The sequence below is a fragment of the Orcinus orca genome, chromosome X, assembly GCF_937001465.1.
Source record: "Orcinus orca chromosome X, mOrcOrc1.1, whole genome shotgun sequence".
In the NCBI taxonomy this organism is placed as follows: domain Eukaryota; kingdom Metazoa; phylum Chordata; class Mammalia; order Artiodactyla; family Delphinidae; genus Orcinus; species Orcinus orca.
In genome coordinates this window covers 96,660,157-96,675,575 of record NC_064580.1, presented here as the reverse complement: position 1 = coordinate 96,675,575, position 15,419 = coordinate 96,660,157, and the positions used below count along the sequence as shown (strand labels likewise).

Genomic DNA, 15,419 nt, shown 5'->3' with positions numbered 1-15,419 from the left:
TTTTTTTGCCTTTTCTTTTTGTTGATGGTTCCCTTCTCTATGCAAAAGCTTTTTAGTTTGGTGTAGTCCCATTTGTTTATTTTTGCTTTTGTTGCCCTTGCCTGATCCAAAAAATATTGCTAAGACTGATGTCAAAGAGCATACTGCCTATGTTTTCTTCTAAGAGTTTTATGGTAGCAGGTCTTAATTTAAGTCTTTAATATATTTTGAGTTTACTTTTGTATATGGTGTAAGGAAGTGATCCAGTTTCATTCTCATGCATGTAGCTGTCCAGTTTTCCCAACATCATTTATTGAAGAGACTGTCTTTCCCCACTGTATATTCTTGGCTCCTTTGTCATAAACTAATTGCCCATATAAGTGTGGGTTTATTTCTGCACTCTTTATTTTTTCCATTGATCTATGTGTCTGTTTTTGTGCCAGTACCATACTATTTTGATTACTTATAGCTTTGTAGTATAGTCTCAAGTCTGGGAGTGTGGTGCCTCCAGCTTTGTTCTTCTTTCTCAAGATTGCTTTGGTTATACTGGGTCTTTTGTGGTTCCATACAAGTTTTAGGATTATTTTTTCTAGTTCTGTGAAAAATGCCATAGTTCTAAGAGTTTCTGGGTGGAGTCTTTAAGGTTTTCTATTTATAGTATCATGTCATCTGGAAATAGTGACAGTTTTACTTCTTCCCTTCCAATTTGGATGTTTTTAGTCTCCCTTTCTTGTCTTATTGCTGTGGTTAGGACTTCCATTACTATGTTGAATAAAAGTGGCAAGAGTGGGCATTTTGTATTTTGTTGAGGATTTTTGTATCTATGCTCTTCAGGGATATTGACCTGTAATTTTCTTTTTTTGTGGTGTCTTTGTCTGGTTTTGGTGTCAGGTTAATGCTAGCCTCATAGAATGAGTTTGGGAGTGTTCCTTCCTCTTCAGTTTTTTGGAATAGTTTGAGGAAGATAGGTATTAAGTCTTCTTTACATGTTTGGTAGAATTCATCTGTGAAACTGTCTGGTCCTGGACTTTTGTTTGTTGGGAGTTTTTTGATTACTGATTCAGTTTCACTGCTAGTGATGGGTCTGTTCAGATTTTCCGTTTCTTCCGGATTCAGTCTTGGGAGATTTGTGTCTCTAGGAATTTATCCATTTTTTCTAGGTTGTCCAATTTGCTGGCATATAATTGTTCGTAGTAATCTCTTACGATCTTTTGTATTTCTGTGGTGTCAATTGTAACATTGCCTCTTTCTTTCTTATTTTATTTATTTGGGCCCTCTCTTTTTTTTCCTTGATGAGTCTGGCTGAAGATTTATTAATTTTGTTTATCTTTTCAAGGAACCAGCTCTTAGTTTCATTGGTCTTTTCTATTATTTTTTTAAGTCTCTATTTCATTTATTCCCACTCTGATCTTTATTCGTTCCTTCTACTAATTTTGGGCTTTGTTCCTCGTTTTCTAGTTCCTTTAGGTGTAAGGTTAGATTGTTTATTTGACATTTTTCTTGTTTCTTGAGGTAGGCCTGTATCACTATAAAGTTACCTCTTAGAACTTCTTTTGAAGTGTCCCATAGACTTTGGAAAGTTGTGTTGTCAGTTTCATTTGTCTCAAGGTATTTTTAAATTTCCTCTTTGATTTTCTTTGTTTAGTAGCATGTTGTCTAGCCTCGACATGTTCGTGTTTTTTTCCACTTTTCTTTGTCTAATTGATTTCTAGTTTCATACCTCTTAGTCAGAAAAGATGCTTGGTATGATTTCAGTCCTCTTAAATTTATTGAGACTTGTTTTGTGTCCTAGCATGTGATCACTCTTGGAGAATGTTCCATGTGCATTTGAAAATAGCGTGTATTCTGCTAGTGTGGGATAAAATGTTCTGTATATATCTATTAGGTGCATCTGGACTAAAGTGTTATTTAACACTAGTGTTTCATTATTGATTTTCTGTCTGGTTGATCTATCCATTGACATAAATTGGGTGTTAAAGTCCTCTACTATTATTGTATTTCTCCCTTTTTTGTCTGTTAATATTTGTTTTACATGTTCAGGTGCTCCTATGTTGGGAGCATAAATATTGGTGGGTGTTATATCCTCTTGTTGGATTGCCCCCTTTATCAATACATAATGCCTTTTCTGTCTTTTTTTACAGTCTTGGTTTTAAAGGCTATTTTATCTTATATGAGTATTGCTACCCCAGCTTTCTTTTTGTTTCCATTTGGATGGAATATCTTTTTTCCATTCTTTCACTTTCAGCCTATGTGTTTTTAGGTTTGAAGTGAGTCTCTTATAGGAAGCATATAGATGAGTTCTATTTTCTCATCCATTCAGACACCTTATGTATTTTGATTGGAGCATTTAAACCATTTACATTTAAAGGAATTATCGATAGGTACGTACTTAATTGCCATTTTGTTAATTGTTTTTTTCGTTGTTTTTGTAGTTCTCTCTGTTCCTTTCTTCTTTTAATCTCTTCCCTTGTGCTTTGATGATTTTCTTTAGTGTGGTGTTTGGGTTCCTTTTTCTTTATTTTTTGTGTATCTATTGTAGGTTTTTGGTTTGTCATTACTATGAGGTTTATATATTGATCTAGATATACAGCAGATTGTTTTAAGCTGATAGTCACTTAAGTTTCAATGCATTCTAAAAGCAATACATTTTTACTGTCCCCGCCATGTTTTATGTTCTTGATGTCATATTTTACATCTTTTTACTTTGTGTATCCATTAACTAATTTTAGTTATAGTTGATTTTATAACTTTTGTCTTTTAACCTTCATACTAGCTTTCTAAGTGGCTGATCCACTGTCTTTACTATATATTTGCTTTTACCAGTGAGATTTTTTTTTCTTTTATGTATTTTCTTATTTCTAGTTGTGGCCTTTTCTTTTCCACTTAAAGAAGACTCTTTAACATTTCTTGTAAATCCAGTTTAGTGATGATGAACTCTTAGTTTTTGCTTGTCTGGGAAATGCTTTATCTCTCAATTCTGAATGATAACCTTGCCAGGAAGAGTATTCTTGGTGGTAAAGTTTTTCCTTTCAGCACTTTAAATATATCTTGCCACCCACTTCTGGGTTGCAAATTTTGCTAAAAATTCAGCTGATAACTTTCCCTTGTGACTAGTTGTTTTTCTTTTGCTACCTTTAAAATTTTCTCTTTAACTTTTTCCGTTTTAATTATGATATGTCTTGGTGTAGCTCTCATTGGATTCATCATTTTTGAGATTCTCTGTGATTCCTGGACCTGGATATCTGTTTCCTTCCCCAGGTTAGGGAAGTTTTCAGCCATTATGTCTTCAAATAAGTTTTCTGCCCCTTTCTCACTCTCTTCTCCTTCTGGGACCCCTCTAATGTGAATTTTAGTGTACTTAAAGCGGTAACAAAGGTCTCTTAAACTATCCTCATTTACAAAAATTGTTTTTTCTTTTTCTGTTCTGCTAGGTTGATTACTACTGCTCTTTCTTCCAGGTCACTGATCCTTTTGTATCATCTAATTTACCCTTGATTTCCTCTAGCATATTTTTCATTTCAGTTATTGTATTTTTTAAACATCTTTATTGGGGTATAATTGCTTTACAATGGTGTGTTAGTTTCTGCTTTATAACAAAGTGAATCAGTTATACATATACATATGTTCCGATATCTCTTCCCTCTTGTGTCTCCCTCCCTCCCACCCTCCCTATCCCACCCCTCCAGGTGGTCACAAAGCACCAAGCTGATCTCCCTGTGCTATGTGGCTGCTTCCCACTAGCTATCTACCTTACTTTGGTAGTGTATATATGTCCATGCCTCTCTCTTGCTTTGTCACAGTAGTTTTGAGCTCTGATAGTTTTTTTTTTTAATATTTTAAAACTCTTTGTTGAAGTTCTCACTGCGTTCTTCCATTCTTTTCCCAAGTTCAGTGCACATCTTTATGATTATTACCTTGAACTCTTTATCAGGTAGATTGTTTATCTCTATTTTATTTAACTCTTTTTCTGAGTTTTTGTCTTGTTCTTTTGTTTGAAACATATTCCTTTGTCTCCTCATTTTGCCTAATTATCTGTGTTTATTTCTATGTATTAGGTAGGGACTTTCTCCTGATCTTGGAGAAATGACCTTATGTAAAAGATGTCTTATGGGACCCAACAGCATGGTTCTCTCTGGTCTCCAGAGCCAGATGATCCAGGGGTGTCCCCCGTATGGGCTACATGCAGTTGTGGCAAAGCTAACTGCTACTGGTGCGCTGGTAGGCATGGTTGGACCCTGGCCAGGCTGGCTGTGCAATCTGGTGGTGTTTAATGCTGCAGGTACACTGGTGGGTAGGGCAGGCCTCAGGCATGGCTGGTTGTGCAACCTGGTAGCTCACAACTGCTATGGGTGCACTGGTGGGTTGGGCGGTCCCCAGCGCTAAGAGGCTAAAGGGAGGATTCCAAAATGGTATCTGCCAGTTCCAGTATCAGCACAGTAGAATGAGCTTACAGTAAGGGCTACCACCAGCATCTGTGTCTCCAGGGGAGTCCCAGTTGCCTTCTGCTCCTCTGGGAGGCTCTCCAAGATCAGCAAGTTGGTCTGACGCAGGTGCCTTTCAAATTGCTGCCTCTGTGCTGGTACTTGGAGTGAATGAATTTTTGCACACACCCTTTAAGAGCAGAGTCTCAGTTTCCTTCAGCCCTCCAGCTCTCCTAAATGTAAGCCCCACTGGTTTTCAAAACCAGACGTTTTGAGTGCTTGTCTTCCTGGTGTGGGAACCCTGGGCTGGGGAGTCCAATGTGGAGCCCTCACTCCTTGCGTAGGACATTTGTGTTTATATCCCTCCCACTTATGGGTCACCTTGCCAGGAGCGTGGGTCCCAACTAGACAGAATCTCCACCCCCTTACCTGTCTCGTTGTGGTTCCTTCTTTATATCTTTAGTTATGGGAAATCTTTTCTGCTAGTCTTCAGGTCACTCTCAGAGATGGCTGCTCTGTGAGTAGCTGTAATTTTGGTATGCCCATGGGAGGTGAGTTCAGGATCTTCTTATGCTGCCATCTTGATCCTACCTCCTGTTGTGTGCCTCTCTTGACTCTTACTCCCCACAAGCTTGGAATAGTTTCCCACCTCTCTTCTACCAATTAGGATCCTACCCATCTTTCAAGACCCCAGCTGACATTGCATCTCCTCTAAATAGCCTTACCTGATCACTCTAGTCCTCATTGGTCTCCTTGGTTGACCACTTTCAGGGCTTGGTCTGATTGTAGAATACAGCATTTAAAAATATTTCTTGTACTGTTCACTGTTTTACGGATCTTGGCTCCTCAACTGGGAAGCTCTATAAGGAAAGGACCATCTTCTTCCTCTGTTTCCCCTAGCGTAGTATTAAGTATATAGCTTGTGATGGATTTGTTAAAAGGAAAGAGAGCCACAGTTATGAAAAGCTTTTGACAAGCACTCCAGGTGCAGTCCTGGCTAGGGAGGGAGGCAGGAGAAATAACTGACCTCACAATTTACTCATCCCAAGCCCATTTCTCCAAAACATCTCCAGTGAGCCTAGCATGAAAATTGCATCTCTTTTTATGAAATTGAGATATTTTTGCTAACTCCGTCAAGGTGACTGAAACTGGAAGCAACTGTTCAAAGGCAATTTGTCAGTGTTCAAGACAACTGCCATTTTATGTAAGACTCTTGATTTCTCTTTCCAAAAAGCAGCAAAATTACACCTCAGACGCCATCTTGGCTGGAACCCAGAGATCTCGAGGGAAGTGGTATGTGAGATATTTGATTTTTTTAACATCACGGAAATCTACCAAATTTTTCAAAGTTTTCAAAATCACAGGAAACTAGAGAAAATAACACTCCAAATATAGATCCTCACATATCAGTCTAGAGCTCTTTTTGGTTTTGCCCACATTTTCTACAGAAACACTACCATCTCCTGGTCATAATGATAGGAAGGAAACATTGCTAATGAGAAACACTACTTTGTATGTATCACCTAAACTTCAAAATGTATTGAAACACTCCAATCTTTTCATAGCTATAGAAGAGTCTGACTACCACTAGTAATTCCTTTTCAAAAGTGAGTCATTCATGTTCATCTTAGGGACCATCTTAGGGATTTTCTATCCTTGTCTACCTCTCCTCTTCTTCTAAACTGCAACTGGAAGCTTTCTCCTTCTGTGGAAACTTTCAGGTGGTTTTTGTTCTCTTTCCATCCCTTGCACTCAGAATTCACCTCCACATGCTTGCTGACTATCACAGGACTCCCACCCCTATGAGGTCATCATGTTCCTTCCTGGCATGTCTTTTATGTCTAGAATGTTTCTTCTTGGACAGAAAACCCCTCAGACGGTGGATGGGACAGCATTGCCTTTCATACTGGTTTAACAAATTAAGAGTGATGATTCTTAACTGGCCATCTGGGATATCCTGTCAAGGTCAATAGTGCCCCATCCTGTTGCTGGGTTGGAGGGTTTTTCATGTGTGTATGAGTCTGGCTCTACAATAAAAATAAGAAATTCCCAGTGAAGCATTTCAGAGCAATTATTTCTTCACGGGTGGTTAAAGCCACTCTTCTTTCAGCCTTGTCCTTCTAACTACTTCAAGGGATGCCATGACTGCCCAGAAACACACCGCTGGGTATGCCCATTACTCTTATTAGAATAGTTTTCATGAAATTAGACTTCAACATTTATGGAAATTAATCTGATTTCTTGACTGACAGTATAAACAGAGGAAAAAGAGAAAGAAGAGTGATAGGCAGAGGAATCATATTTGAATATTATCTACATTATAACCGTAAGAACTTACAAAGTCCAGGTCTCCATGGCGCAGGCAAAGTGGAAAATTGATATAACTATCCAATTGGTTTAAGCAAATTGCTGGAATAGCTACATCCACTTTTCCCTTAGCTTTGGCTATTAAAACCAGACCCACGTCTCCTTCTCCCACCAAGTAGTCCAGTCCTCTTTGGATGGGGCCAGGAAGCCAAAGTGGAAAGAAGAAGGACCTTAAACTGACAGCTTTTCATTTCCAGGTTGACAAGACAGTAAGCATTGGTGGATCACTGAGTTTCCCTTTTCCATCCCGCTTGCTCTTTTCCATTTATGAATGTGGTAGCACAGGACTGTACTTTATTTGGGTACTTGGAGTTTTACCACTCCACTTTATGAGTATGTAAATTGCACTGCCTCCCAAAGAAGCAGATATCTGTCCTCTCAAGCATCACTTTAAGCCAAGAGAGAAAAAGGGGTTTAATTAAAACGCAAACTCCTTTTCTAAATAAAGATGAAAAGGAGGAGAGGACTAGCATAATGATGAGAAGTCTAATCATTAGTTTAGAAGGAATGAGCTGAAGGAATCTCTGCAGCCGTTTTAATTATTTGGGTATCTCCAGGACCCTGACTTTAGGAATGATATTATTCCTTTTCTAGGTGTGGGCATAAATTTTCTCTTTCTGCTAGGCTTCACTTGTTTGTTTAATACAGACGCTTTCCTTTGTTAAATGCATAGTACCCTTGTGAGGGTCCCTTAAGTTGGGTTTTCCCCTTTGTAAGCTACTCTTGAGAAGAAGGAAGAAGTGGAGGGAAAGGATGGGAAGAAGAGGGAGGGGGAATAATAGCTAACACTGACATAACAGTGTACCAGGCGCTCTTCTAAGCTCTTTGCATATACTAATTCATTTTCTCTTCACAACCCTATGGGATATGTATTATTGTCTCCATTTTATCAACTGAGGCACAGACAGGTTCATTCACTTGCCCAGAGCCACACAGATGAGAAGGGGCAGAGCCAGGATTTGGACCCACGCAGTCTGGCTCCAGGCTGTTTTCTTCGCCGTTATTACTATGATGCCTCTCAGCTTGGGGATGTGAAGCAACCTCCGGCACTCTTAACTCTGAGGCTACCGGGAGGAGCAGACTTTGTGATGACTGTGCTCCCAGGGGCCAGATATGCTAACACTTCCAGCAGATTCATTGGGACCACTCTGGGACGCAAAGACCCCATTTCTAACCATGAACTTGGATCTGTTTAACCACATCTCCATTGAAAGAGCAGAATGTGGGTCGTGGGCACTAGCTAAGTTGCTTTATTTCCTCTCCCATGATGCCTTCCTGCAAACATATGCACTCTCACAATGCACTTTTAAAAAAACACACATTTCTGATTTTTCTAGATACTTTAGTACTCTTCTTTGGATTTGGCTTGCCACTGTGGGCAGGAGTCCCCCCCACCTCCCTTGTCTGTGTCTTAGTATTTCTCAAGCAGATATTTTGTTTAAAATGCTAAGAGCTTGTATTGGCAGCCCAGGCAATAAAGTGCTTTATTTGACAACAAGATATTTTCTAAAAAAACTGACTGTCCACTTTATGAGACACTGGAGGGCATCTTCAATACTATATATCATTATTGGGAGCTCACATGTCTACCAATGCCGAATCCTTATACCAGTGTTCTTTAAAGCTTCCCTCAAATTTCAGCATGCTTGATCCCTCTCCACAGAATTTGTAGAAGTAGATATTTGATGGAAGCCTCCCCAGAGCCATCTGCTTCCATCCCCTCTTTCGTCTTCAGCTTGGGTATTGAGTACTGGCTGTAAAGTGGCCCCCCAGGGAACCTGGCAAGTAGTAGGTGGAGACTTCACCATCAGTTTCTTCCTCTCTGCCCTCTCCCACTTTTCCTCAAAAACCCTTAACCATTTGCCTTGATTCTGCTGATTTCAACTTGTTCCTCTGAAAATACAGAGATCAGTTTCCCTTGTCACGGAGATCACTTCCCCCCATCTCGGGGATTCATTTAAAATTTCTACCTGCCTTATGATTAGAGTAACCATATAATTTATTGTCCAAACCGGGACACTTTTGAAAGTGAGAGAGGCAATCTTAATAATTATGCCTGTCAGAGAAACAGGCATAAAACTGGGCTGTCCCAGGTAAATCAGGACCTATGGGCACCCTATTTATGATGTTGTATGTGGTTCAGAAGTGGCCACACGCTGGCGTAGTTTTGCTGTCTGAGGTTGATCTTCATGGTATCTCATAATCTCATTGTACACTTAGTCTTCTTGAGAGAACAGGGTTTACTTCTGTGACCTGCTCCGGCCAACCAGAGATTAATGGGAGCAATGGGAGTTATAAACAGTCTGAATTTTAGCCTAGCTCTTGACCATTTTTCAAATACTTGTTCTCCATTTCTCCCATTACCAGAAAGCCAAGCCATTCTATCTCCATAGGGTACCACTCAGAGTATAATTGAGGTTTGAATAAACAACACATGTGGCTTTTAAGGTTAAATGAATATTGTTTGACATACAGTACACTAGAGTTGTTTTTCATTTTGGTTTTAAAAATTGGTTAAAATTACATCTTGTTGCTTCTCGGAATTAGCTAGAATCCATCTGTCTCCATTAGAATCATTGTTTTTCTTTTTTCTTTTTTTTTTAATGACTTGGCTGAAAAAAGAGGCTTCCTCTCACTCAAGATAATTTGTCCAGTGAATCAGGAAAAAAAGCACAGAAACAGGTTTTTTTTAGGGCTTTGGTGCCTACTTTTTTCTTTTATGTATTTTATGTATGTATATCTACGTTATAATATCTAAGGTATAAGGTATAAGATTGTAAACGGACCAACCTATTTTCAGCTCTCCAGATAGACCCTGCCCCAGTCTAAAGAACCACTAATGTGAACATCTGAGAAGATAATTCAAGTTTAACTATGGTTCATGTATAAAATAACTAAAATGTTGAAACCTTTAGTGGCTACTTACAGAACATGCAAGCTTAGAGAATGCCATTTTGAAGACTTTGAAAGCTCAAAGGCAATGAAAATACTGAGAGAATACACACACACACACACACACACACACACACACACACACACACGGAAGTAATGGCTCCAGTAGTTTTTGATGAAGTGAAATAGTTCAAATTTAGGTACACATAACTGTCTGCAAATGCTTAGGTGGTTATGACACATTCATCTGAACTTGTATTACAGGGTATTTAATAGTCTGTGTGGTAACTGACTTGCCTCGTTGCTTTGCTATCTTGCCTCTCTGCTTATTTAACAGGGACTGTATGCTTCTGTATTGCTTTAAGATTCTGTCTGGACTATTAAGTATTTAAAGATACTCTTTAAAAGCCCTTTTAAGACTCTAGGGTCTAAATGCAATAAATTGAGCTTCTTAGAAGGTCATGCTGAATAAACATTTCATGTCAATACCAATCATTAAATCTGCATTTAAAAAGGGCATTTCATGAGGAGAGCTATTGTCTCATTTTTCTTTTGTTATTTGTTCTCTTTCGGCTACTTTGATTAGGCCTGAAACCACACACTATAGCGTTTACATTTTGTTTTGCCATTTTGCTGGCAAATCTTTTCTGGTTTCAAATCTTCTCTCTGGTCCCATATTTTCATTTGGCTCAGGACATAGCTTAGACCCATCACTGCCAGCTAAAACGGAACAAGTAAATCCAAGTCCATACCCACTCAGTCACTGTCGAGGGCAGCGCCATTCCCCAGCTCTCCAGATTGCAACCCTAGAGTCATTTTATACTTTCTCCTTTGCCTTCCTCCTCCTTTATCAAATATTCCATCAGGGTCTTATCATTTTCTTGTTATCTGCAGTAGTGTGATTCACCCCTTCTTCTCCATCTGGATTCTCATGGCCTATCACATGTTACTACAATAGCTTCCTGGTTGGCCTCCCAGATTCCAATTACTCCCCAGCCAGTCAGCACTCCCTTGCCGGGATAAGCTTCCACAAATATCATTTATACCATATGCACCTCTACCTAAAAATTGGTAACGGGATCAAATATGAATTCTTCAGCCTCTTTTCGAAGTCCACACAGGAATTATTTACCACCCTGTTATCTCAACAACCCGTCCCCCTCCCTTGCTCCCTCCCACCCTCCTTCCTTTCCTTTCTATCTCTCCACCAGCCCCCTTTCTCTTGTTACACTTCTGAAGTTTCCACTCAAGCCACACCTTGCTTGCTGTGTCCACTGTGTGACTTGCTATTTCCAAAGCTCTGGTCCTTTGCAAATGCCTTTCCCTCCAGTTGGCAATACCTTCTGCCCATATGACTGTTTATACCCTGCAGTATCTACTTCTAAAAACATGACTTAACAGTTCTTTGGGGATGCTTTCCACGATTACATCTGACTGCTCACTCCACACATTCAATATCTCCTAAGCACGTATATTCCATTTGTGTTTCCAGTTGCTACTCTGTGCGTGTGTTTTTTAGGCTCTTTTCTATATTGATTTCCTGTCCCTCCAAACAGGTTGTAAATGTCTCGAGGGCAAGGGTCCAGCCCTGATTTCTCTTCTCTTTCTGCCTAAGTATCAGGTTTTCCACCCAAGAAGTGTTCAATGTATGTTAACTGACTTTGGGGCATTATTATTTTCTTTTAAAAAAATTTTATTGAAGTATAGTTGATTTACAATGTTGTGTTAATTTCTGCTGTGCAGCAAAGCAGTTCAGTATATATATATATATATATATATATATATATATATATATATTCTTTTTCATACTCCTTTCCATTATGGTTTATCACAGAATATTGAATATGGTTCCCTGTGCTATACAGTAGGATCTTGTTGTTTATCCATCCTGTGTATACTGTTTTGCATCTGCTAATCCCAAACTCCCAATCTTTCCCTCCCCCACCTCACCTCCCTCTTGGCAACCACAAGTCTGTTCTCTGTGTCTGTGAGTCTGTTTCTGTTTCGTGTTGTATTTTAGGTTCCACATATAAGTGATATCATATGGTATTTGTCTAGACTTCTCTTTCTGACTTACTTCACTTAGTATGATAATCTCTAGGTCCATCCATATGTTGCTGCAAATTTCCTTCTTTTTTATGGCTGAGTAATATTCCATTGTATATATGTACCACATCATTTTTATCCATTCATCTGTTGATGGACATTTAGTTTGTTTCCGTGTCTCGGCTATTGTAAATCGTCCTGCTGTGAACATTGGGGTGCATGTGTCTTTTCGAATCATAGTTTTGTCTGGGTATATACCCAGAAGTGGGATTGCTGGGTCATATGGCAACTCTATTTTTAGCTTTTTGAGGAACCTCCATACTGTTCTTCATAGTGGCTACACCAATTTACATTCCCCATCAACAGCGTAAGAGGGTTCCCTTTTCTCCACACCCTCTCCAACATTTAGTATTTGTGGACTTTTTAATGATGGCCATTATGACTTGGGCATTATTTTTTGACATAAACAAAGGTGAAAGCATCTTCACTCTTACAAAGTTAGTCAGGGTTTCCAGATAGTCTGAGTGTAATCTTTGTCTACCATCTTTACTCAGACATGGAATAACCAGGAAGAGGCAAGTATGCTATTGGCTAAGTACCTAATTCTGTATTTTTTACTGAAGTTCAACTCAGTACATATACTGAAAACCTGAGGTGTACCCAGATCACTGACCCCCCACCCCAGAGTTTCTGACTTACTAGGTATGGGGTGGGGTCCAAAATTTTGCATGTCTAACAAGTTCCCAATTTATGCTGATGTTGCTGGTCCGGAGACCACACTTTGAGAACCAGTGATGTAGGTGACACAGAGGGAGGTCTAAGACATGGTCTTTGGTTTCAAGGGATTTACAGTCTCTTTAGGGAGACAAGGCAGGCTCAAGAAACATTTAACAGAAGAAAATATTGTAAACTGTTTAAGTATTCATTCATTCAAGAAATTTTGAATAAATACTAACTATGTGTCCAGCACTGTTCTAGGTGCTGCGGGTTACATCAGTGAACATGATAAGACAAAAATCCTCGTTCTCATAGGAGAATTCTAGTGGGAGAAAGAAGACAACAGATAAAATACATAAACTGTAAGATACTGTTGAGTCCTAAGATCAAAAAGCAAAGAGGGGGGATAAGAAGTATCAGAGGGGATTTGAAATTTTAGATAGGTGATAAGAGAAGGCCTCCCAAATCTATCATTTGATGAGTATTTATTGAGTGACTATTATGTGTCAGGCACCGTTATAGATCATGGTGATACAGCCATTAATAACACAAATAATAAACCCTGCTCTTATAGAATAGACATACTTATTTGGGAACCAGGAAATCTGAGATTTGGGTTGTAAGCTCTCATCAACTCGCTATGTGAGTAAATGGCTCCTTGCTCTCTCTGAGCCTTGGTTTCTCCACCTGTTACATGGAACAGTTGGACAAAATTATGCCTGAAGTCCTGTACATCTCTAAGGCTACAGAATGCTAAGTCCTTTAGGCAATCAGAAATATGTGAGAGAACTTGAGGAAGACTTTGTAGAGGAGGAAAACCTTCGTGGTTTTTATAGTCACACAGGAGCTACAGAGTGTGGGAGCTGGGAAAGTAATTTCAGAAGAAAAATAACATGAGCAAAAACATGGAACCAAGAATGGGGGCCACAGTTTCAATGAAGAGTAAAGAGGTCAAAGGGTTCCCATTGTAGAGTAGCTAAGATAGTTGGGTCGGAGGTAGGTGCTCAGTAAAGATGAGGTGGGGGATGATAATAGATAGTCTTAGATGGGGACCCACTGAGGGGTTTTTTTTGATCAGGAAATGATACGATTATATAATCAAAGTGGTGTTTTAGGAAGATGAATGTAGCAATCATAGGTAAATCTTCAAAATTCATAATTTTTTTCCGTAAGATGATCTTTGAATCATGGAGGTTAAAGCCATGCTATGTTTTATGTTGCTACCCGATGATAATATTGGTATCAAATTCATCTTGAGGTCTTTTTCCAGCCCTAAACCAGTAACAGTACTTGAACCAGTAACACATTACTAGTTAGAGTTAGGTTTTGAAAGCTTGGGAGATGAATTAGAATAGAAAATTCTTAATGTTTATACATTTTTGTATTCCGTGTTATCCCATGAAATATATGGTTGAACAGATATTGGGTTATCCTCAACCAGGTATACACACACACACACACACACACACACACAAATAGTACTCATTTAGAGTGGTGCAAATATCTCTAAGACCGAGCTCTTCCCATCTGCTTGTTTGGTCATAGATGATACAAGGCAGTATTTTTGGAGATTATCCTCTTATTTTTTATCTTTAATCAGCTGAGGAATATCCATATCTGTTGTGAGTTTGCTTTTCTCAAGGCTGAAAGTAAAATCTTCCCCCAAAAGCAGTTAGTCTGGAAGACAGCAACGATAGGGATTTGCTGTTCACAAAGTGGGCTGTGGAGACCCAGAGAAAGGTGTCTCAGACAAAAATAGAAGATATGGGTTATGTAAACACTTTAGCCACAGCAAGTTTTACCTTAACTTTCAGATCAAGTCATAACTTCTCAGAGGCATAATGGTGAATTTAACAAACCATGACAGACTAAATCCTCAAAACTCTCACTTTTGAAGGGTAGTTTAAACACAAGTTGAATATGACCTGTAAAAGACTTAACTATCTTCAGAATAAAATAAGCAAATGTGACAATGATGGCTATATTACAGTGGAAAGTGATTATTTTCCCTTTTATTTTCCAAATTCTGTGTAATATTGCTGGATGGTCTGTTTTAGAAAGTGGCAACTTACTTCAGAGTTGTCTTGAAAAATGAGGCACACCCAGGGAGAAATCTTTCAACATTGCTGTTTGAAGGACAGCCACAACAGCTAAAATATGTAGAGAACCTTGGGATCATAGAACCCAAAATGTTAACTGGGTCACAGGTTAATATTTTCCCCTTCTATGTATGTATAATTCTTTATTTCTTTTTAATAAACAGGGGATGGAGAATTGTCGTGGGAACATTCTGATGGTGATATCTTCAGGCAACCTGCCAACAGAGAAGCAGTAAGTGTGAATAGCTCAAATAATTCAATACTTCACAGCATCAGGCCAGACTTCTCTCCCTCCATGGGTACTGTCCCAGCAATGCCATAAAAAGGCCCATCTCTAACACCATTTTTCTTCCCTTTCCTCAGAAGTGTGAATGCCATCATCACCAACCTGGAACCATTTAAGTGCATTGTATAATTGGTAACTGGGGCCAGGACATGAACATGAAGAAATCATAGCCCAGCCCTTAGGCACCCTTCATCTAGATTAGAAGTTGGTACCCTTTCGGGATGACTTGCCAAATCTTTGTCTTCTGTAAGGAAGGCAAGTCACCACCCCCAGCCTCAACAGTGAGGACCTTCTGTGGGATCGTAAGGCAGGTCAGCCCATCCTTTGGGCACAGGTACCTTGGACATGTCCATAGAAACCTCCTCTAAGCCTTAGGCTCTCAGTCATACAGCTGGAAGAAAGGAAAGGTAGCAGCCAGATTCCCTTTCTCAACCTGCAACATCTTCTCATTTCTTGGTGCTAATCCCAGAATAAGCCTTATGAGTGGGCATCTCTTTATGTATAGTAGTAGCGTCTCTTATTCCTTTTTATTTTGAAGTAATTAACAAAAGAGAATCCCTCCAAGAAATATATGTCTAAGTAGAGCAACACTTCAAACCTCTAAAAATCAGA

The 15,419-nt window shown here is 39.2% G+C and overlaps 1 protein-coding gene across 4 annotated transcripts in view; it reads left to right on the top strand.

The window, feature by feature from the left end:
* Positions 1 to 15,419, top strand: part of CHRDL1 (chordin like 1) — a 115,486-nt gene that overhangs the window by 76,108 nt on the left and 23,959 nt on the right. For all 4 annotated transcript variants that reach the window (XM_033408818.2, XM_012537348.3, XM_033408817.2 and 1 more), the window contains exon 7: positions 14,686 to 14,753. In XM_033408818.2, the coding sequence (XP_033264709.1) occupies positions 14,686 to 14,753 (68 nt within the window). The remainder of the gene's footprint in view (positions 1 to 14,685; positions 14,754 to 15,419) is intronic.